We start from the raw sequence: 23,780 nt of genomic DNA on the forward strand, positions 1-23,780 counted from the left end.
AACTAAAAATTGAATCAAAGTAATAAATAAAAACAAACATTTGTGTCAGGCATAGGCCTGCCTAAACAGGTGGGTTTTGAGGTTACTTTAAAAATAATAACAGAGTCATTGCTCCTGATGTCGGGGCGGAAGGAGTTTCACAGGCAAAGCAGCTGAAAACTCCTAACCCCATGGTAGACAGGGGGCTGAGGGAACGGTCAGGTTGATGGAGGACGAAGACCCGAGTGATCGGGTAGGAATGGTAATGTGTAAGTGGCCAGAAAAATATGGCAGGGCAAGGTTATGGATAGCGTTGAATGTATGGAGGAGGATCTTGTCATTGATGCATGAATCAAGGGATGAGCAAAACATTTTTTTATTTAGTTATTTGAAAAAAATATGTATGTCAGGTCAGAAGGTGTAATGTATCGTATTTTCCAGGCTATATTTCCAGGTGGTATTTAAGTAGCACCCTCCAAATTTTAGAAGAAATAAATATTAGCCGCACCGGACTATAAGCTGCAGTCACATACCAGTACAAACGATTTCGTAAATGTTTATTTACATACCTTAATTGTTTCCAAACAGTGCCTTTCACACAGCAGTAAAACAGGGATTGATCAAACAAAACATAAGCCATCGTCATGGACCCAAAACTGCAGCAGCTCACTCTCTAATCAGCTAAACAGACTCAATAACTCCATAGTGACGGTTTGGTGAATTTACGAAACTAAAACATTACAAAAAGACTGCCATTGTAAGTTAATAATACTAACAGACACTTGTGAACGTGTTAGCATATTTGCTAATGCTAACAAAACTGGCTTCATTACATAATGATAGCATGTGCAAATGTGCATGAAAACACTCACATCACACATTGGACGGTTTACTAAGTATGAAATTTTTTTGTTATATTGTAAAACTTACAAATGTTGCTTAGAGTGATTGATGTAGAATCATTTCGAGCAGAAACGCTCTGGACGAATAATAGACGAAAAAGGAACTTATTCTTCCGGTTCCAGGCACAAAACTGGTACATTTTCAACTTTTTTCAACTGCAGTGAGCGAACTCGTTCAAAAGATGGCGCCATAGCACAAATGATAACACACCTTTTCAGTGTCTCTGTTGTATTAAAATTATTTGTTGAATACAAAATATTATGGCTGTTAGCGAAGAAAACACGTGCAAACTTGATAGAACATGCAAAGCCTATTTATTAAGCTCCTGTGCACAGGAGTGCGTCTCTTAAAACTGCTCTTTTTTTTTGTTTTGCCTATCATTCAAAATCCCTATGTGAGACAAGAACACATATCTTTGTCTTTTTGATGCATTCTAAATCTAACAATTTAGCTAATGGGAGTGGAGTCATCTATTCCGCTAATGAAGCCCTCTAAAAAAACATCCAAAAAGCGCCAACATTATTCCATTTACCTGCATTGACCTGCAAATTAACTAAGTATTGGTGTCATTGTTTTAATAAGAGCTAACGCTGAGAAACAATTTTTAGTAACACGGCGCCCTGATGACAGGGAGGTAACTACTGCAACTATTGACATACTGAGCTGCTGCATTGCCTCTGAGTTCATACGCTCACTAATATTACAGGCTTTTTCATAGTTTGCACATGCTATTTAGCGTGTGGTATTTGGATCTTAGTAGATCAGGCCCTAATGTGTATGCAAACTCCAAAGCTGTTATGTAACACCAACCCATTTGGATCTGATCTAGATTGCTTATTAGGTAGCAATGCAAAGAACAACAATTTAACGCCAAAATTCCAGTTATGCTTTTTAATAGAATTTTACTTCTGTCTATTCTAGGGTTATTTAGGAGTTTTTTGTCTCATTGGATGAAATATCTTATTTTTTTATTTTAGCTAATTAAAGATCATAGCTCAAGACACGTTTCCAAGCCTTGTTTGAAAACGTTCTGATTATATTTCTATGGCTTTGTTCCCTCCGCAGAAAAGAACTCGAGAGAAACTTGTCAATGTTTTATCTCTGTGCGGACAAGAAGTGGGCCTCACAAAAAATCCTTCGGCAAGTGACACTGATAGATGAAAACGCTGTTCATCCAGGACTGTCCTGATTGATTGTTGTTTTGGTGGTGAAGGTAATTTTCTCGAGCTGTGGAGACTTGGACCTCATGGAGCACCAACCCAGCCTCGTGTCTTCCGACGATGGGACCCGAGAAGCGGACACAGTGGACGACAGCGCCTCAGAGCAGCAGTTTAGAGTCTTCAGGGACTTTGACTTCCTGGATGTGGAGCTTGAGGATGGAGAGGTGAGTTCTCCATAAGGGAAACACTGATCCTCGGTCGTTTTGGATCTGCTTACACAATGCAGGTTCACGCAGTAATGCTTTACTTTTCTGTTTCTGTGTGCTATCTAGGAGTTGCAGGTAAGTTTTTTTTACCGTTTTGTTGATGTTGTTGTTTTTGCTGTGTGCATGCAATGATTTGTACTGTTTGTTCAGGGGTATGACTAACTATTGTTAGTGGAAATTGTATGGTTTTTATGTATTATTCAAAATATATATATGTATAGATAATATAATATAATATAATTTAGTATAACAGAATATTATTGAATTTAATGTAATGTAATATAATAATTAAAAGTCTAGATTAATTATCTTGTTTTGTTGTTTATTTAAAGAAATGTTATTCTAGTAATATAAAGGATGAAGCCCACTGTTAATTAATATTTGCAAATATTATATATTGTTTTTTCATATTTTATTTATTTATTTATAGAGTACATTCATGCCAGCCCATTAAATAATGAGCAAATTAGGAAAACTGTAAGAATTATAATAAATACAATACATTATTCATAATAATATATTTGTATTTGAATAAAATGCATTAAAATAATTAAATGAAGTGTGTTAACATTAATACACATTTTAGAATAGATTTAAAATTAGATTAGGATACAGCACTGTAGGAATTTCAGAGGGGACTACTTTGTACATTTAATGCAGTTTTTACTTCAATGTTATTTTTAAAGATGCTAAGATTGCTTAAATTTTCCTAAAAACATCAGTAGAGTGGGTGTGATGTGAAGGTGAAAAGTTAGACTATGGGTCAGACTACAGCATTCATTCCAACCTTTTCTTGAGAATGACAATATTTAGACCACTGCATGAATATGTACAAACACGAAATGAGCACTCCATTAGGTACACAGAATCAACGTGTACAAATACAAATGGATATAGATCAACAAACAACGGTGCAGCTTGTATCGGATTGTGTAGGTGTACCTAATGTTGTGGCCGTTACAGACATGACCTTGTGCTTGATAACCATCTCTCTCTCGCTGTTGCAGGGGGAGACCATGGACAACTTCAACTGGGGCGTGCGGCGTCACTCGGTGGACAGCCTGGACCAGAGCGACCTGCACGCACTGGAGGAGAGCCATCTGTCCAGCAGCATGCCCAGCCTGAGCCACATCACGCCCGAGGAGGATTCTGACGAGTCATCTGAGGAGGATTCGCTCTCTGCCAGCCAAATAATCTCCCACTCTCAGCTTGTAGGTTAACCTTTATTATTACTTTCCGACTCGTATATGGACAATACAGTGGCAAGTGCCAGTATGTGTTTAATCCGTTTAGTAGAATTGTAGTGAAACTGAACGTTGCACGTTGGTCTAGAGATTTTGTGTTCGAATTTGCATGTTCTCCCCATTTGTATGTGGGTTCTCTTTGCGTACTCCGGCTTACTCCTACATCCCCAAAACATAGTAAGCTAATTGGAGACTCTAAATTGTCCGTAGATGTAGAGGTGAGTGTGAATAATTGTTTCTACAGCCTGTCCTCGTTCTACGTCGTTAGGGTCCTCCCCCATGAATTAACACAGCGCAAAAAAAAAGAAATACCGTAATTTCCGGACTATAAGCCGCACCTGACTATAAGCCGCACCAGCTAAATTTAGGGGAAAATACAGATCGCTCCATATATAAGCCGCACCCGACTATAAGCCGCAGGGTTTTGATGTGTAATTAGCGTAGTATATAGGGGTTCCTTCTACCACGGAGGGGATTGTCGGGACAGAGATGACTGTTTGGGAACGCAAAGCGTCCCATTTATTAACAATAAATCTTTCAATCATTCAATCAAACTTTCACATCTTTGACATGGCGAACAGCATTCGTGCAGAGTACAAATAATACAACGCTGCAAAGTAATACAAAGTGCTCGCCTGTACGTTATCAAAATAACCAGCCTACCGGTATATGAAAAGTCAGTCTTTAATCATTGTGTCATCGTCTTCCTCCTGCGTACTAAAACCACCGAAATCCTCTTCGTCGGTGTCGGAGAAGAACAGGCCGTAAATAAGCCGCACCCTTGTATAAGCCGCAGGGACCAGAACGAGGGGAAAAAGTAGCGGCTTATAGTCCGGAAATTACGGTAGTTACGTGCGTGGGTTGGAAGAACACATAGTCGGACATTGCTACACTTAAGAAGGACAATGTCACTTTTGTTCTTTAGTAAACAACTTTTCCTCCATTAAGTCTCCCAAGCATGAGGTGACTCTTCTGTGGGCAGTGTGTCAAAGAAAAGGAAAGTGAAGTAGAATTGGACATTGTAGAGGAACTAGTCCGATATCAGTATCAAGTATCAGATTGAATCAGCGCTCCGATATACACGCTTTGATACAAGCAGTCCTGAAGCATGTTTAAGCCAGCTAACAGTTAATGTCCTCCAACAAGCACACGAGGTTGATCACAAAGATTAATATTTTTGTAACACATACACTTTAGACTTAGAGCAGGCTAATAAAAAAATATATATATACTGCATAAGAAGGGACCCTAAATAACTGACCAAAAAATAATTGACATGCAATTATGTTGTCCTTAAACAAATAGAATAAATTAATAATGGATATGTTTCTTAAGTAAACTGTCAATAAAGCTAAAGTGCAAATGAAAATACAGCTTCCCCACTTTTGGTCATACTTTTTGCATTTCACAAACTTCTCTATGACTTTAGCTCCAGACGTCTTCTGAGGGCCACAGCTGAGAAACAGTTTTTTTTTGGCGGCCCTCTTGGGGGCACTCGTGGCCAAACAATGGGCCCTATAGTTAAGAAACACTGTCTTAACGTGTTTTGTGGACGACTTAGGTGTTGATTTAGCTGAAAGTTTGGACTAATTCTTGATTTATATCACCGTCGTAGGAACAGAACTCATGCGTAGATTGAGGCCCCCCGGTATGTGCCCTTGGGCAGAGTTTACCCCACCTTTCACCCAAAGTCAGCCGGGATAGGCTCCAGCTCATCCGTGACCATAATGAGTACACGCGGTATAGAAAATAGATGGGTGGATCGTAGATGCACAAGCATGTATTCACACAGCTGCCCGCGCTTCCACGCACTTGGGGAATGTTGCCCACTCTTGTCAAATGTCTTTGGCCCAGGGTGTGTCCACTCAGCTCTCGTCTTGTCTCTCTCTCTCTCTCTCTCTCTCTCTTGCAGACCAGCAGCCTCTCTCCTACTTCTGAGATCAATAACATGGACTCCTTTTGTAACACAACCTCGACTGACTCGACGCCGCCAAGTTCCAAAAATCCCAGTTTCGAGGTCCAACTGCCGGAGGACTCGAAGCAGCGGGTGAATAAGGGCTTCAGGGTGTCTGAGATTCTGGGAACTAACAAATCCTATCGCTCCTCCTTCCTAGAGTTCTTTACTAACTTTGCCAAATAGTTTCTACTCTCTCTCCCTCTTTCTATAGTTTTTGTTTTTTGCACTTTGGGTTTTTCTTAAACGTTCTCCCCTCCTTTTCTACATTTCCTCTCCTCAGAAAAGAGCATGAGACGCTCGTATTTACATTTTTTTTGCAGCTGCATGCCAAAAAAGGGATTGAACTTGCAAGCATAATTTCATAGTAGTGATTATTTTGGGGTATTAGAAGTTCTGGAGTCTTTTCTCTGTGTGTCCGTCCGCTCTTCGGCAATGTGTATACCTATTGCTTCAGTGTGGGTGGGGCTAAGCAGCTACTAAAAACTCTTATTGTGGCATGCGGGACGTCAAGAAAGGTGTACACATTGCCTGCCTCAAAATGTGTGCAAGGCCGCAATGACGGCATAATTAATACAAATTGGCTGACTCCACGCTAAATTGATGCGATGAAAGACCTCAAGGAGTGTCCCATGGCAAGGTTAGTGTGACCGTTTACCGCCAAGAATGTGTTTCTATGAATTGAGGTGTTCGTGCATGCTGCATTAGTGTTTGTGTAAGTGCTAAAAAAAAATATGTCCCCTGCTTTCTAACAGCATGACTTCTCACAAGAGGATAAAGATGTCCATGAGGAGAACATGTCGCTCTCCATCAGCGATCTTCCCCCTGAATTTCACTGCACTCTCGGGTTCTACAAAGAGCTGGACCTTGACAGTTGCTTGCCCAGGTACGCCCTCTCCTCCCCGCTGGCTAACGAGATGATGACGACTAAACATCTTCTCCGCCCTCAGTCTCGCAGAGGAGGAGAGAGACGACACAGTGGAATCCGGCTCGTCCCCGCCGCCATCTCCCTTCTTCTCAGCCATCCTGGCGGCGTTCCAGCCGGCGGTGTGCGACGACGCAGAGGAGGCTTGGCGGACTCACGTCAACCAGCTCGTGTCCGACTCGGACGGCTCCTGTGCGGTCTACACCTTCCATGTGTTCTCCTCCCTCTTCCAGGTAGACCATTAAGTCCATTAAGGGAGCGGGCCTCTTGGAAGCCACTAATCAAAGTGAAAGGGTGAAAGGATTAGCCCTCAGCTTAGAAAATAGGCTTTGTGTCAAAAGGTGTCTGCTTGATTTGTGAAATAAAGGCAATTAGTGGTCCTGCAAGCTTCATTAAGCAGATGTTGACCAAGTCTGACAGGGCGGCGTCCCAGAGGGATGACACCCTGCAAGCATGACTTGAGAGGCCATAGATTTTTTTACCCTAACCGCAAAGAGCACAGGGTGTTAAATGCAACAATTTATTTATCTACTTTATTAATATTTTGGAGTTGTTGCGTTGACCAGCATTCCTCCAATGGGGAATTCAAATTGCTAGTCTCTCCCAGATTCTTTTTATGGCAATAAGCTGATGTTTATATTCAATCAACAGGCAGTAGTTGGTATTTTGTGGTTTATTCTCCAAGCTTAGAGGACAAACGTGAGACCAATCTAGCACACCCCCGTTCCCTCGCCCGGTCTAGCTCGGTCTTCCCTCAAACTCCCGGAAGTCCCGTGATCTTCCCTCTGTCCCTCGCCCCCATTCCCTTTGTTTAGACTACTCCGAGTTATCTCTACTCTGACCCATTCCAATCTAGAAGGCCGACACCTTACTATGAGACTCAAAAGAAGGAAGAATACTAGCTATTCTTTATATGACTATAGGAGTTTAGAAAGAAGTAACACTTAAATGTGGATATGATTCTGATCTGCTTCCAACAAGTCCCCCTTTAAGATCTTCTAAAAAGATCTTTATTACTTGTACAAAACTTTTAAAGCACGCCCCACATTAAAGTCTTAAAGTTACCACTTTGCTAGACCCCCTTTAGTGACACTTAGCACAAGGGGCTGTGCGGTTCTGGATGGTCTCGAGGGAGGTTGTTCAGCAAGTCCCTCAACTGTGTCACGAGTCAGGTTGGTTAGTCTCAAAGGCGGCGGGGAGTTAGAGAGGCCGCTGAAACAGGAGTTCCAAGGGGTGTTAATTTGGTGACTGGGGTCACCAGTCTAACCATAGCACAAAGCCCAACGGCTGACGTCGGGATTCTAATGTACAATCTGTGCTCCTCACAACACCAGAATAAGTCAGCTCGTGCCCAAGGGCCTATCGTAGAGCCATCTATTAGTGTGGTGCACCAGTAACGGTTAATGTCACCCAATTTGTTGGGGGACGAAGAGGGTCCTGTAATTTGAAAACGCATTTAATTCAGCTTTTGGGCCACAAAGGGAAGAAGTCGGGTGGCATTGTCAACAGAACGGTACACATGTCAGTCAACTTAAAAGGGGCGGGGTAAGTGTGGGAAAAGGGACGTCCAGCGGAAGAAGCAACACAGTCACCCAGGTTTTGGCATCCACCTGAGCCACAGGTTGTCTGCACCCGCTCCTAAGGTCAAAGTTGCCAGGCCTTCGGTGGTGATGTCATTAGCACGCACAGATGTGAGAGCCTTTGAAACACCACCGAGGTGGGGTGGTACATTAGGTGCTACAGAGGGTGTAGAGGTAGTTAACGCTCTCTCAAGGACATTAATTTTAATAATTCCTTTAGAGTCTGTATCAGTCAGGTCAACCCCCAAAACAACATAAAAGGGACGATGGGCACCACTTACCATAGTATGTTGTCTGCATCCGACACCAATGGTTCAGGGTTGGGTCGTAACAAATATAGAGGTTATTACCACGGTAATAGCTATTGTGTCCCCCGTACTTAATCACACTGCACAGGTCAAAAAATAAGTCTTGCTATCCCCTTTGACCCAGTCTATTTAAAGTCCGCTGTATGTTCTTAGACACTTGTCAGTCACTGTCGTCAGGAAAAGGATGAACTGAGACACAAAGACAGTAGAACACGCCCAAGCACCAGTCCGTCAGGGAATACTAGTCGGGTGTAACATCCTGCCTTTCGTCTATCAATATCAGAGTAATTTAGGTGACAAAACGGGGATAAACATCAAACTTTTCACTTAATGTAACGACACATATAGTTATGCTGAAAACAAGCAAGAAAAACTAAGAAACATTTAGCATACTGGATTGGTCTCACACAAGGATATACAATATAGAAGTTGAAAAGAGTAATGTAGGTAGAAAATCTCTCTCGTCTCCTGGGCTGAGGGGCAGATGTTGTGGCGATGTCAGCAATGACATCCGCTGGTAATCTGTCAGGTTCTTCAGCAGTAGTGCAGAGGGAGAGGTGGTACCAGGTGTCCCCTTTACCAGCCAGTCGAAGGGCGTGGGACGTCCGTTCCACGACCTTGAAGGGACCAGTCCACCTGGGCTCCGTCCACTTGCGTTTGATGACCTTGATCTTGACCCTCTCAGCGGGCGGAAGGGAATCTGTACAGAAGAACTGGCACACAAATTCTGCAATTTTTTGTGTAAAATACCATTTTGGTTTTACGCTGAGTCCTCCTTCCATGGTGGGCTGCTGGTCCTGTGAATGGCTGACCTGTATGCAGCTCATAGGGTGAAAAACTCAAAGAGCGGTAAAACAGTTCTATTCACGGACCTTCGAATGATCATTAACGCTAATTGCAACATGTCAATCCAATTAAATTTGGTCTGTGCACAGATTTTAGCCAATTAGTTTTTAATGTTCTGGTCCATCCTTTCAACCTTACCTTGGGACTCAGGATGGTACCCCAAACCTGTGTTCTAGTCCGAAAGCCTTTTCGACCAAGGCTAAGTGAGTTTTTTTTTTTTAAATGGTTGCCGTTGTCTGACCTAATCTTTTTGGGGAAACCATGTCGGGGTACTAGGTCATTCACAAGTCATTTAATTACTGATATTGCATCCTCTTTTGAGGTTGTTGTTGCTTCCGGCAACCACTGTGATTGTCAACACAAGTCAGTACGTACCTTTTCCCTTGTACCGTATTGATCATATCAGTGAAATCAAAGACTATACATGGTTCACCCTCACCTCCTCCATATTCTAAATTTGATATACTAAAGTACTATCGATGTGTAAAATCGTTATTTTCAAATTAAAATTAGTTATAACTTCTTACCCACGGGAAAAACGTTAAAACTAGGGAATGTGTCAGAGTCGGATGATTGTCGATTTTGTTCCAAGGAGTCTGTATCCACCCTCACTCACCCCCTTCTGTTTCTGAAAAAAGGACTGTGTTAGTCATACTATCACTTTCAGAAACATCTAAGAAAAAGGTCAGCTAATAGTCAAGTAGCGGAGGGCAGGTCATGTTTGAGGTCAATGATTGTCTCTTCAGCCTCTATGGTCCACTGGGGGGTGGTGTTAGGGTAGGGGACCCCTTAGCAATATCACAATTAACTCAAACTCATCTGAACCCTAACTTTTATGTAACTTATTCAATATGGTGAAAGTAACAAAATATACTTATATTTATATTGTCACCAATACTAGAAAAATACTACCCTTATGGCGGATGCTTTAGCAATAGTATTTTGAAATTTTACCACACCTGGTGGCCCCAATAATTCATTAAGTCAAGCTCATGTTGTAGAAAGTTGAATGATGCAGACACGTTTGTTACTGAATACTTTCTATCAGACTTCTGTCTTGACGACTATGTGTATGTAATGAGCAACTATAATTATTTGATATGCTTAAATGTGTAATGTGTCGTTTTAGCTCAGCTGTTGTGTAGCTGCTAGCTCCTCGTAGCCTACAGGTGTCTAAAGTGCAGCCCATAGTTATGTGTTTAACATAACCATGGGCTAAACCTAAACAATTGAAAATGTGGTATTTGGGTGTCGGTGTAATGTTTGGCAGCTACGCCGTGTCTTATCATTGGACCTAAGTTCTTTGGTTTTGTAGGCGAGACAGAGAGCAAGGGAACAATGTGGGACACAATTGTGTCCATCTTATACCATGCTAGCTGTTGCAAAAATAGGTCAACATGAGCAGCCACACCTTGAGTTCCAACATATATAAATAATCATAACATATGGCGAGTCGGGTGGCAGAACACACAGAAGCATCTCAGTCAGTCAGGGTTTTCACTGTTAGAGCAGTTGGATGTCAGCCATTCCTGTTGTTTCAGGCTGTGGTATGAGCTCATGGAGGAGTCTTGGTAGTGGTGTCGCAGCTGGGTGGTTGAGCCGTCAGGTAACACCAGGAATGTTCCTTCTTTGCGATTTGAATGTCAGGGTACAGTCTGTAAAGGAGGTCCAGCAATCTGAACCGGAAGTGGTTTGGTGACAGGTAACCTTCTTGTGACCCCAGCGAAGCCTTCGACCTTTAAAGAGGAAGCACACAGTTTTTTTGGTACCTCTGCATTCAGAATCGAATGGGTGGCTGATAAAATTGTCCGTTGACACTCATGTCCAGCAGGGGTCCTGTCGGTACTTCCTGCTGCGGCTCCTGATGTGGGCGTCCTCTTACACGCCTTCGTGTTCGTTTGTTGGCACGACGGAACCTTTCCTGTTCGGAAATGTTCGGACAGTCACGACTCCAGTGACCAGGCTGGTCACAGCCGAAACAGTGTCTACCCCAGACCGGCTTTGAAGCATCGTGTTGTCCACCACCCGAGTCCAACCGCACATCTGTTGAGGATTCTTTCCTCCACCTGTTGGAACTCAAAAGCAAGGTCACCCACTGCTGAATATACCCTAGCTGATCTTTGACCTTTTGGTTCTTTTAACCTTTTATCTTCAGCGATCTGTAATTTAAGTAGTCGTTTCCTTGTTGCTCTGTCGTTAGCCCTATTTTGCATGGGATGGATAAAATGTCCTGCCATATATTGTTTTTGGCACCAAAAAAGGGTTAACTTTGTCCAAAGTGTTTGGCCAAAGGTTCCCTCCCGGAGGTACAGGTGGGAAAGCAAGGTCAACAATGGCTTGCATGTATGCATCGGCAAGAGACTTATATTGTAGTATGTCCAAAGTGTTAATGTCATGTGTCAAAAATGTCTGCCGGAGAAAATGGTCAGACGTGTACAAGGTGTTAATTTTCGGAGGCAGGATTAATCTTAGAGGGGGCGTGTTAATACCTCCTTCTCTTGTCACTGGAGTAGGGGGCGGTGTCCTAGTCAAAGTCTGGGCGGGTCGTTTGAATTGTCTTGCGCATGCGCGGCAGACAAAAAACCAATCAGTCCATTCTGTCATTAATCATCGGTTCTTTTGCTGCATTTCGTTTTTCCACGTAATCCCCGTTTACTTTTATCATACGCCAAACTCTTAAATTCTCTCCCTGAGTGTTCCATTTTCACCAGCGCACACACACACACACACACACACTCAGCAGCACACACACACACAAGCACGCGTAAGCACTCCCGCACACACACACTCACACTCAGCAGCACACTCTGCGTTTCACTTTACCATAAAACTTCCAGTTACTTTTTTTTATTTTTTTATTTTATTTTACCAGACGTTTGAGTTCACGACTTTTCGAGTATTGTAAACTCCCTCTTAACCCTTTCAAGGAACGTTCTCCTTTTTTTTCTTTTTTTTTTTCTCTACCTGCTAGTTCCATTGTCGACAACCGTCTATTCAATTGATCATTACACAGTAATGATTAATCACATTTTTCCCCGACCGCCATCACATTCCTGTCTGTCACACTCCAAGGCCATGTGTCTATTTCTTTACGTTTTATTGTCTTATCTCACTGGGATCTTTCAACCCGCTGCCTTACGTTTCAGTGTCTTATCTCACTGGGATCTTTCAACCCGCTTCCTTACGTTTTAGTGTCTTATCTCACTGGGATCTTGCAACCCGAACTCATTAAGGGACGACCAAATTCCCAGGGTAAGCTACACCCAACTATTAGTTCACTCGTCAATAAAACTGCCCGTCACGGTAATCGAGACACAATGGCCTGAGTTGACCACTTATTTACAATTTTAATGCAATGGCAGGCTCGGCAAAAATGCAATCAATCTATCAAAATCACCAATCTGTGCCTGGGATTACAAAACAGTGTTTGACTTACAGACTTCAGGACAGACTCCTAAAGCAGATTTTATATAAAAAGGCTCTGCTCACCTTGTATTGGCCATTTGAGTCTGTCCAGAAGATTGCAAGAAGTCATCAATCAACAGCGTGCCATCTCGGACGAAGCCCCCAAATTGTTGCGTTGACCAGCATTCCTCCAATGGGGAATTCAAATTGCTAGTCTCTCCCAGATTCTTTTTATGGCAATAAGCTGATGTTTATATTCAATCAACAGGCAGTAGTTGGTATTTTGTGGTTTATTCTCCAAGCTTAGAGGAAAAACGTGAGACCAATCTAACACACCCCCGTTCCCTCGCCCGGTCTAGCTCGGTCTTCTCTCAAACCCCCGGAAGTCCCGTGATCTTCCCTCTGTCCCTCGCCCCAACTCCCTTTGTTTAGACTACTCCGAGTTATCTCTACTCTGACCCATTCCAATCTAGAAGGCCGACACCTTACTATGAGACTCAAAAGAAGGAAGAATAGTAGCTATTCTTTATATGACTATAGGAGTTTAGAAAGAAGTAACACTTAAATATGGATATGATTCTGATCTGCTTCCAACAGAGTTCATGAGAAAGTGAAAACAGTTGAATAGGGTTTCAATTGGAGTATTTACATCAAATCCACATGTTAATTATGAGCTAAGCAATGTGTTAGCCCACAGTTTCCATTTTGCTGTAGCAGTCGGTTTAGTGGCTGCCCTCAGTCTCTTGGATACAATGTGTCTCTTTATATAGTAAGTAGAGATGAGTCCTTCAAATGCAGCCACTGCCATCTTGTGGATATAATAAAAAAACGCTTCATCAGGAGGTTACCTACACCTACAGTTGTTAATGGAAATGTTTTTAGACTACTCCACTACTACATAAGTACTTTGTAGACTGTTTTATGCCCATTTTCCACTGCATGGTACCTACTCATTTTACGGCTCTGCTTGGTAATACCCTTAAAAACAGATACTATGTAGTCAGCTAAGTGTGCCATTATCAAATGTCCTGTGGGACTTAAAGGGGTCATACTATGATATTTTTTTCTGCATTTAAAACCCTTCCTTGTGGTCTACATAACAAGTAATGGTGGTTCTTTGGTCCAAATGTTGCATAGATTAAGTTTTACAATCTATCTTCAAGCCACTTTCTGACCGTCACTTAAGGTTGCGCCGTTTTACGGCCGGTCTTATTCACGTGCGTCCACTTCGACAGCGTCTTCTCTCTGTCATCCATGTTGTAGTTGTTAGCGCTTCCATAGCGAGTCTACAGACAAATATAAGTTAGAACTATACACTACTTTGTATTAAAAAATGGCAAGAGCGGAGGGTGCACGTTCATGTAAGAGGCAGTCTGCCCCACTACAAGAAGATAGAGAAAAAGGAGCCTATTGACTCCAACGTCAGACTACAATGGCGGACTCGCGAAAGCTTTTCAGGTAAATTTCTACTATATATGGCGATATCCGCTGATGTCACACTTGGAAAAAAACGTCCCAAATTGGGCAAATTCCAAACGGCTCATTTGGGACCAGATATGAAGGAAGGCGAGATTTTTTTATAAATATATCTGCAATGTCTCCACGGTTTGATTTCACATTTTCGGGACTTACAGTATGTAGATCCCAAATACACAAAAACTGGTAACAATAGGTAAGAAAAGTTGGTTTTGCATAATAGGTCTCCTTCAAGATGTTGCCACTAGTAAGCATGTTCATTTGCTTTGCAGAGTCTCCAGATCAAATTTAGCTCCCTGACCTGCGAGGCCGTCAGTTACCTCGGCGACAGCCTGAGAGGATTAGGATCAAAGTTCCTGAGGTCGTCTCAAATGCTGACAGCGTGTGCCGAGTGTCCCACGTTGTTTATCGATGCCGACACAGTGAGTAACCTAGCCTTTTCCAATCATTTTAGGGTGTGCTGATAACACGCCTGGTCCAGCACCGAGTCCAGCCCGGTCCTCCAAATGAGAGTGCGAGAGCGCTAGGCAACAAGCTAAAACCCAATGTGTAGTGCAAAGTCTTAAGGCGTCAGGGAGTGAGGTTTTACCAAAGTGTCTCAGTTACGCGTTCAATTCTGTCATGTTGGGTTGAAGAAGGTCTGCTCCGCTCTGATCATCTGAACCCCGGTGTGCACCAAACAAACGTACCGTAACGGCTTAAGATATATAGTTGCCGGACAGTGTGTGTCTGCTCTTCAGTATATTTTTGTATTTTATCCATTTCAGAAGCTTTTTCTGAAATCTATGCAGGTAAAAAAAACAGAATTTAAAAAGGGACATTTGTAGCCCTCAGCTCGTTTTTACTGTTGCACGACACAATCTATACACAAAAAAAACACACACATCCTGGATAAAGATGGTAGAGCAAGTGTGCCAGCAACTTGAGCGTTTCAGATTCGTATCCGGCTTCCGCCAAGCATCCTGTCCAAATAAACATGTTTTCTTGCAAGATATGGTAAATTTTTGAGTTAGCTAAAACCCTTAAAAAGGTTTTACTTGGCAGGATAATAATAATATTAGTAAATAATAATAAGAAGGAATTAAATACTTCAAGAGTGTTACATTAGATATTTCACTAATTGTTACCTATACCACAAAGCCTTTAATTTTTTTGTATGGCCCTGGTTTGAAAAGGTTTGGACAGCCCAGTTTTTGAATATTTGAGTCACGTCACATAGTACAATACATCTTGGTCTAGTCAAGGAGGTGACCAAGAACCTGATGGTCACTCTTCAGAGCTACAGCATTCCTCTGTGGAGAGAGGAGAACCTACCAGAACGACAACCATCTATGCAGCAATCCACCAATCAGGCCTGTATATAATAGTTGCTATTTCTTAGTAAAAAGTTTTGCACTTGAAAGACTCTCAGACCATGAGAAACAAAATTATGTGGTCTGATGAGACAAAGATTGAACTCTTTGGCGTGAATGTTAAACGTCATGTTTGGAGGAAACCAAGCACCGCTCATCACCAGGCCAGTACCATTTCTACAGTGAATGATGGTGATGGCAGCATCATGTTGTGGGGATGGTTTTCAGCGGCAGTAACTGAGAGACTAGTCAGGATAGAGGGAAAGATGAATGCAGCAATGTACAGACTAGACATCCTGGATGAAAACCAGCGCTTCCCATTCAACCTGATGGAGCTTGAGAGGTGCAAAGAGGAATGGGTGAAACTGCCCAAAGATAGGTGTGCCAAGCTTGTGGCATCGTATTCAAAAAGGTCTGAGGCTGTAATTGCTGCAAAAAGGTGCATCAACAAAGTATGAAGGCTGTAAATACTTATGTACATATGTTTTTATATTTAGTTTTTTTAATCAATTAGCAAAAAAAAAGTTTTTAAAAACCTTTTAACATTGGCATTATTAAATTTATTTTATTTTGGAATAAGGCTGTAACAGAACAAAATGTGGAAAAAGTGAAGCACTTTGAATACCTTCCGGATGCACTGTTTGTCACCAAAGCTGCCTAATTAAGTCCATATGTTAACCAATTGTTCTTTAATGTACTGCCTTTGATCACATGATAAATGACACCAGTGTGAACCTAACCACACCAAAGCACGCAACAAGTATCTTTTTAAAATGTTTGGTCAGTAACACAGTACTAAACCAAGTTGAAGTTAAAGTACCCATGATTGTCACACACACACACACTAGGTGTGGCGAAATTATTCTCTGCATTTGACCCATCACCCTTGATGTTAAAGTATTCATGGTACTGTAAGCAAACCTTACCAAACACCTGCTGCTGTTCACAGATTACGTCGTATGGACTCCTGGAGAAAATGAAATTCAGCGTGTTGGAGCTTCAGGAGTATCTCGACACTTATAACAGCAAAAAGGAGGCAGCTCTGACGGTAAGGACAAACGTTGAGTATTCACGTTTTAAAAGTTAATGTGTTTACCACATTGTCTCACTCTCAGTGGCTCAGCAACTGCAAGGCCACTTTTCCCAGAAGTCCCGCTGGCATTGTGGTCACATGTCAGCCAGCTGAGCAGGAGGAAAAGGTAACGCAGTCACCTGCCAGTCTGCAATTCTATCATAATGTTATTATGCAGCTTTATGAATGGTGTTCTGACACATGAAATAACGATTTACAAGATTCCGAATTCCATTTAAACTGACTTGTCACACTGTGCCCTCTGCTATGCCATTACTTTGTGACTCTGTAGTTCTGTGAGTGCTTCCCTTCATTTCCTCCAACTGTGCACTGTGTACTGTATATCTATTTGCTTGATGATCAGCTGTGCTTTGTGGTCATTTATTGCTCTGCTTGGACATTAGACTTTTGCCTTTATTATAATCTTATTTTGTGTATAAGGCCAGCGTAAGGTTCTGTCTCTAATAAAGTCAAATATTAAAACGTAAATATGATTAAGCTTGTCAAAAATCCTCTATATGACAGGAGCACTCCACTGTGACATGCTTCAAAAACGTGAGTCAAAGATCCTCTATAGGACAGGAGCACTCTGGGGTTTTTAGGGACGTACTGCACTGCCAAAATGCTAGTCAAAGATCCTCTATACCAGTGTTCCCTAACCACAATTGTTAGGCCGCGAGTGCCCCCTAGAGGGCCGCCAAAAAATATATGTTTCTCAGCTGTAGGCCATATGGGCCGCAGTGGCACTCAGTTGTAATACACTTTTCCACCACTTGTAGCAGTAATGACAATCTCAAACAAACAGAAGAAGTTTGGAGCCAAGGTCATAGAAAAGTGTAGAGGTATTCTCATTTCCCCTAAATTTTATTAACAGTTTATTCAAGAAACATATATGGTTTTATTTGTTGTTAACATAGAATTAATCTATTTTAGCACTGCGTAATTGTATGTAAAAATGTATTTTTCATCAGTTTTTATGTGTCGCTTTTTTGCAGTGAACTTTATTAGATTTTATTTTTTATATAGCTTGTGATTAATGTTTTTATATAATTTGACAAGGTTTATCCTGTTGAGCTGTAAGGTGGTTAGATATAATTATTGAATACGATAATGAAAATCATGAGTTAGATTACTAAATAATAATTTTGTGGGCCCCAGGCGGGCCCTTCTGTTGTGGAAAAGTTGGGCCCCGATGTCAAAAAGGTTATCCAACCTCAGCGCTGTACGACAACAATCGAGCGCTCAGCTGTTTTTAAGACGTACTGCCAAAATGCTCATCAAAGACCCTCTATATAACAGGAACACTCTGTTGCTTCTACTGTAAGAACGTATTTGGCTTCTAAGAATGTACTGCCAATAAACTAGTCAAAAATGTTTGTAGCAGGTGTGTTAAAACTTGTTTTTATTGAGGGCCACGTCGCAATTATGGCTGCCCTCAGAGGGCTGCATGCAACAGTGAATATATATGCATATAAATATATAAAAGCCTTGTTACACAATTTGTATTGTATTTTGATTTCTTAAATTTTTACTAACAGATTGCTGAATAACTCGCTTTGCTTGTTGCAGGATGAGATAACATTAAATGAACAACATACGCAATCGGATGTGGTACTTTTTGCTGTCAAAATTGAAAGAATAATACACCCATTTAGTCAGAAAGTTCTTTATTATTTCCAGCCTTTTTTATGTGGTGAGCCACATAAAATAATTGTCACGTCGGAGTCGCATGTTTGTGAGGATTTAATCCAATAATCAGGCAAGAATACAAAAATACAAAATGTGCCGCTGGCATGGGAAGCTACGGTAAAGGATTAACAACAAAAGAAGCAAGTAAAACCAACGTAAATGTCGCATGTTGCGAATAAGACTGCCAGGCAGAGTGTGGTGCGAGTCAGGAATAACTAGCTGTCTGATTAGTGACCAGGAGCAGGTGAGCGCCCCGACCACTAATCAGACGCAGGTGACAAAAATCAGCACCATGGCAACAAAGAAAACAAACAAGGGTGCTGAATCAGAACTAATCACCTGCTAAAGAAATATCAAACTAAACAAAACATGATCCAGTCAACAGATAATGACAATAATGCGGCATATCACATACAATGATTTAAAATTATATGGCAGACAACATAAAATGACGCTGCACACCACATAAAATTATGTGGCAGGCCAGATTTGGCCCCCGGGCCATGAGTTTGACACCTGGGCTTTATATGATAACAATAAAAGCACTGTTTTCTAGGACGTACTTCCAAAACTTGAATCAAAGATCCTCTACATGACAGAATCACTCTGCTGTTTTTAAGCAAGTGCAGCCAAAATGCCAGTCAAAGATCCTTTATACGATGACAAGACAAACACTCTTCTGTTTTATAGGACGTACTGCCAAAACTCTAGTTAAAGGTCCTCCATATGACAGAAGCACTATGCTGTTTTTTAGGACGTGCTGTCAAAATGGTAGTCAAAAATCCTCTCTATGACAGGAGCACTCTGCTGTTTTTAAGGATGTACTGCACTGCCAAAATGCTCGTCAAGGATCCTGTACATGATGACAATACAAGCGCTTTCAGAAGTTTGTTTTTTAAGAAAGTACTGCCAAAATGCTAGTCAAAGATCCTCCAAATGACAGGGGCACTCTGCTGTTTTTAAGAACATACTGCCAAAATGTTACTCAAAGATCCTCTATATGGCAGGGGTGATAGGCTGTTTGTAAGGACAGACTGCCAAAACGCAAGTCAAAGATCCTCTATATTTTTTTACGAATCTGTTGTATAAAAAATCTCAGCTTTGGTCTGCGTTGATCTTCAGTTTAAAAGCAGTGTACTAAACATGCTAAACAAGTAAATAAGTCCTACAATGTTTGTGCCAAACCTTTATCATCAAACAATTCCTCTCGCTCATGAGAAGAAGAGAAAGATGAAGCTGTAGAAAACATACAGTAGATCGTCATCGCTCTAACAAACAACATTTGCATGCATTTACACACACTTGTCACCTTTCAACTCTGAATTGACAGGTGTGGTCGACACATGAACTCTCAGAGTGCATGTCAACAATGAACATGCACGGCCTCTCTTTTTGATTCTTCCTTATTTTCTGTCCTGCAACATGCTCGCTTGTAGCAAATGGAATCTCTGGCTGTAAGTTGGATGAGGCTTGTTTCTCCTAATTTGCCTGTCGCTTGGAATAGTAGAGCAGCTAATAGACTAGAGCAGAGGTCTTCAACGGGGGTTCCGTGGCCCCCAGGAGGTCGGCCATGTACCGCCTGGGGGGTTGTGAAATATTTTAATGATTACACTTTTTTTTTTTTTTTAAATACATTTTTTTTATATTCTCTTCACAATTTTTTCACAAATGTAAATGTCTTTAAATTAACATTAATCCAACACACTGTAGTGTAGTTTAGAAATAACATAGGCATGACCACCCTACTCACTGTAGCGTGCAGGTGAATACACATGAATAAATAATACAATTATTATTTATTCATGTTAGCTAGCGATTAGCGCGCTAATGGTGCGTTCCATTCACTTTGGAAGTCGGAGCTGGGAGTGACGTCACAGCCGAGCTACGAGCAATCCAGTAACAAAGTATGCAATCAAGCTAAAAGCTATTCTATTGCTCGCCTCATCTGAATATAAACAACTTCTGGACAAATAAGTTGAAGTCAAAGTTAAAGTCCCAATGATTGTCACACACACACTAGGTGTGGTGAAATTTGTCCTCTGCATTTGACCCATCCCCTTGTTCACCCCCTGGGAGCAGTGAGCAGCAGCGTGGGCCGCGCTCGGGAATCATTTGGTGATTTAACCCCCAATTCCAACCCTTGATGCCGAGTGCCAAGCAAGGAGGCAATGGTTCCCATTTTTCGTAGTCTTTGGTATGACTCGGCCGGGGTTTGAACTCACAACCTACCCATTTTAAGGCGGACACTCTAACCACAAGGCCACTGCAGCCTTCAAACATAGTTTGGGGACGGCGTGGCGCGGTTGGGAGAGTGGCCGTGCCAGCAACCTGAGGGTTCCTGGTTCAATCCCCACCTTCTACCAACCTCGTCACGTCCGTTGTGTCCTTGAGCAAGACACTTCACCCTTGCTCCTGATGGGTTGTGGTTAGGGCCTTGCATGGCAGCTCCCACCATCAGTGTGTGAATGGGTGGATGTGGAAATAGTGTCAAAGCGCTTTGAGTACCTTGAAGGTAGAAAAGCGCTATACAAGTATAACCATTTACCATATTTATGAAGAGGAAACACAAAGACGCCATTGCTAGCAATGTAGATCGTACAGCTGAAACTTAAAACATTAGAATGTCGTGTAAAAGTTTGTTTATTCCAGCAATCAGATGAAACTAACATACAGTAGGAAGGGGATTCATATGGCCCCATTTGTCGCGGTTTACCTGACACATGAAACGTGACGAATTGGGGAGGTGCACTATGCACTTTAGCCGCCAGTAGGCAGTAGTGTTGAATACCTTAAAATGTGTTTTGTGGCAATTCCTACTTTGACCACTGAGTCAGTTGCTATGTAGAGTGTCGCTTTCCATCATTTTCAGCAGACTGCATTGCAAAATGATTCCTCCCACCCCTTCCTCTTACGCGAGGTCCACCCAGGAAGGGGGTCTATGAATCCCTTCATTATTGTACGACTTAGGCTCATAACATAATTGATATAATTCTGAAGATGTTCAGCTTCTGAAAACCTCAAATTAGAAAGCTGTAAAATATTTGGGGTTTTCAAAAACTGTAAGCCATGATCATCAATTAAACAAATAAAGGCTTGACATATCTAATTTTGCATGTAATGAGTTTATATCGCTTATTAGTTTCACATCTGAAGTTGAATTGATGACATGGATGAACTTTTGCACGATATTCTAATTTTTTAAATTTCACCTGTATATGGTACTTTTACTGTAATGTAAATCCGTGGTGCCCAACCTTTTTGTAGCTGCGGACCGGTCAACGCTTGAAAATTTGTCCCACGGACCGGGGGGGGGGGGTTTATGGTATTTTTTTAAATTTATTTATTTATTTGTATTTTTTTTTTTATTTGTCATAAAGAAATACAATCATGTGTGCTTACGGACTGTATCCCTGCAGACTGTATCGATCTATATTGATATATAATGTATATATTGTGTTTTTATGTTGATTTAATAAAAATAAAAAAATGTATACATTTTTTAATTTTTTAAATGTTTTTATTTCTTGTGCGGCCCGGTACCAATCGGTCCACGGACCCAACCACCGGGCCGCGGTGGTTGGGGACCACTGGTGTAAATTACCTTTTGTCAGGTGGTGTACGTCCAACAATACATCGTTTACGGTTGATTTAGTTCAGCAAGAACTAGTCAGAAGTGCCAATAATTTTTCATTATTATTGAAGCTTCTATTATTGTTTACCGTCAGAGCAGCCATCTTTGAAAGCCAACGTGGTGACGACTCTCCAACTTTTTGAGTAGGAGACCCGACCTTGTAGTTCACAAATTTCGACGAGGAACTTGGAAATTCCGACTTCCAATAGAACACACCATTTTTGCCAGCGAGCAAGTAGCGTGCCAGTTGCAGCTAGCAATTAGTGTGCTCGTTTCCAGCTAGCTATTAGCGGTGCTATTCTGCATCACTTAAGTATCTTAGTTCTGCACAATAAAAAGGTACCTTTAGGACCAGTTTAATTGAAAACACAATCACAGTTTTGTACGGGATATATAAGTAGGGGGTCCTCGCGCTATCTCTCCATTAGTTTGGGGGACCTTGGCCTAGAAGACGTTGAAGACCCCTGGACTAGAGTCTTACAAGGGAGCACTGGAGCAATCATGGTAACATCTTTTTCTTGAACTTCTCAGCAACTGGAGCTCTGTCAAAGACTCTACAAACTCCACTTTCAGCTCCTGCTGCTGTTTCAGTCCTACTGTAAGCTGATCGAGCAGGTCTACGCAATAAGCTCCATTCCCAAAGTAGGTAAACACACTGTTTTTCTTGTCATATTCATCCATGACGCTTATTTAGTCCTTTCAACGCGCAGCTAACCAATGCATCCGGAGAGCTGACCGAGCTGAAGAGTCATCTCAGAGCAGCCCTAATGGCGGATGATGACAAAGTGGTTCATCGTTCGTCCCAGCCTTCCACCTTCAGCTCCTCTGAGGCGGCTGTGCAGGCCATCCTGGAAGCTCTGAAGAGCAACACCTTCGCTACGGCTATTTACTATATAAGGGAGTGCAGGTAAGACAAGTGAAGCATAAAATCACTACATACTTTTCTGGTCCCAATCAGGTGGCAGTTGCAAGCTAACAAAAAACAAAAAATAAGCGTGTTGTTTAGCTTTAGTTACAGCAAATAACTTTGATTTAAACAAGAGGTGGTACATTTTCATACTTAGTGTGACAAAAAAATACAAATGCATTCATGTGAAGCGTCAAATATGTCAGAAGATAGGAACTCCAGCAGTGTCCAATCCACTTTTGCTCGTATAGCTATTGACACTGTGGATACAGTCGATGATTTATTGATCCTTTGCAGGAAAATTACTTTGCTACAGCAGCCACGTTTGCAGACAGCATAGTACAAATAGGAATACAAGATTTTAGGTCAAATAAATTCAATACTAAACAAATAATGATATGAGTAATAATGATAACATAAAATAACTTTAAAAGATTTTAACCAAAAAAAAAACAATTTAGAATGTATCTGTATTTATTATTTACCCTACTTTGTATGCCTCTATATCAACGCCGCGTTAAGTTATTTGGTGCATTTTTGCCAAAATGTTCATTAGTTTTCAACATAGTTAACTATGAAGTGTGTTCTGAAAAATGTAACTGCTTTAAAAAAAAATTGGTAGTTACCAACATAAGTAATGGACGGATTTTGATTAAATTTTCAGAAAATGTCCGAAATAGGTCCTGGAACAAGTGCTTTTCTAGTTTGTATTATTATTGATGTATGAGCTTGTCAAAGCACTTGTTGTTGACATTCATTCTGTCACCATACAGTATAAACAAACAACCAGTTGTGCATTTGAGATTATTCAAGGTTTACACTGTTTTTGTTTTAATGTGACTTGTTGTTGACATTCATTCTGTCACCATACAGTATAAACAAACAACCAGTTGTGCATTTGAGATTATTCAAGGTTTACACTGTTTTTGTTTTAATGTGTTTCCTGGCCATTTATCAGCAACACCCAAAAATGCTGGGCCCGAGCTCATCTAAGATGACTGATGCAAAGTGTAAAAGTGTTCTGTGGTCTGACGTGTTGATATTTCACATTGTTTTTGGAAACTGTGGACGTTGTGTCCGCTG

The 23,780-nt window shown here is 41.4% G+C and overlaps 1 protein-coding gene across 4 annotated transcripts in view; it reads left to right on the plus strand.

Annotated features, from left to right (window-relative positions):
• Positions 1-23,780, plus strand: part of LOC133658420 (protein furry homolog) — a 94,332-nt gene that overhangs the window by 68,341 nt on the left and 2,211 nt on the right. For 2 of the 4 annotated variants that reach the window (XM_062060450.1, XM_062060451.1), the window contains exons 49-60: positions 1,948-2,022; positions 2,096-2,266; positions 3,316-3,519; positions 5,465-5,599; positions 6,262-6,392; positions 6,457-6,664; positions 14,319-14,468; positions 16,348-16,446; positions 16,514-16,597; positions 19,596-19,613; positions 22,322-22,432; positions 22,501-22,697. In XM_062060450.1, coding sequence (XP_061916434.1) covers positions 1,948-2,022; positions 2,096-2,266; positions 3,316-3,519; positions 5,465-5,599; positions 6,262-6,392; positions 6,457-6,664; positions 14,319-14,468; positions 16,348-16,446; positions 16,514-16,597; positions 19,596-19,613; positions 22,322-22,432; positions 22,501-22,697 — 1,583 coding nt within the window. The remainder of the gene's footprint in view (positions 1-1,947; positions 2,023-2,095; positions 2,267-3,315; positions 3,520-5,464; positions 5,600-6,261; positions 6,393-6,456; positions 6,665-14,318; positions 14,469-16,347; positions 16,447-16,513; positions 16,598-19,595; positions 19,614-22,321; positions 22,433-22,500; positions 22,698-23,780) is intronic. The other 2 variants (XM_062060453.1, XM_062060452.1) reach the window with 1 other exon arrangement.

The sequence above is a fragment of the Entelurus aequoreus genome, linkage group LG10 (genome assembly GCF_033978785.1).
Source record: "Entelurus aequoreus isolate RoL-2023_Sb linkage group LG10, RoL_Eaeq_v1.1, whole genome shotgun sequence".
In the NCBI taxonomy this organism is placed as follows: domain Eukaryota; kingdom Metazoa; phylum Chordata; class Actinopteri; order Syngnathiformes; family Syngnathidae; genus Entelurus; species Entelurus aequoreus.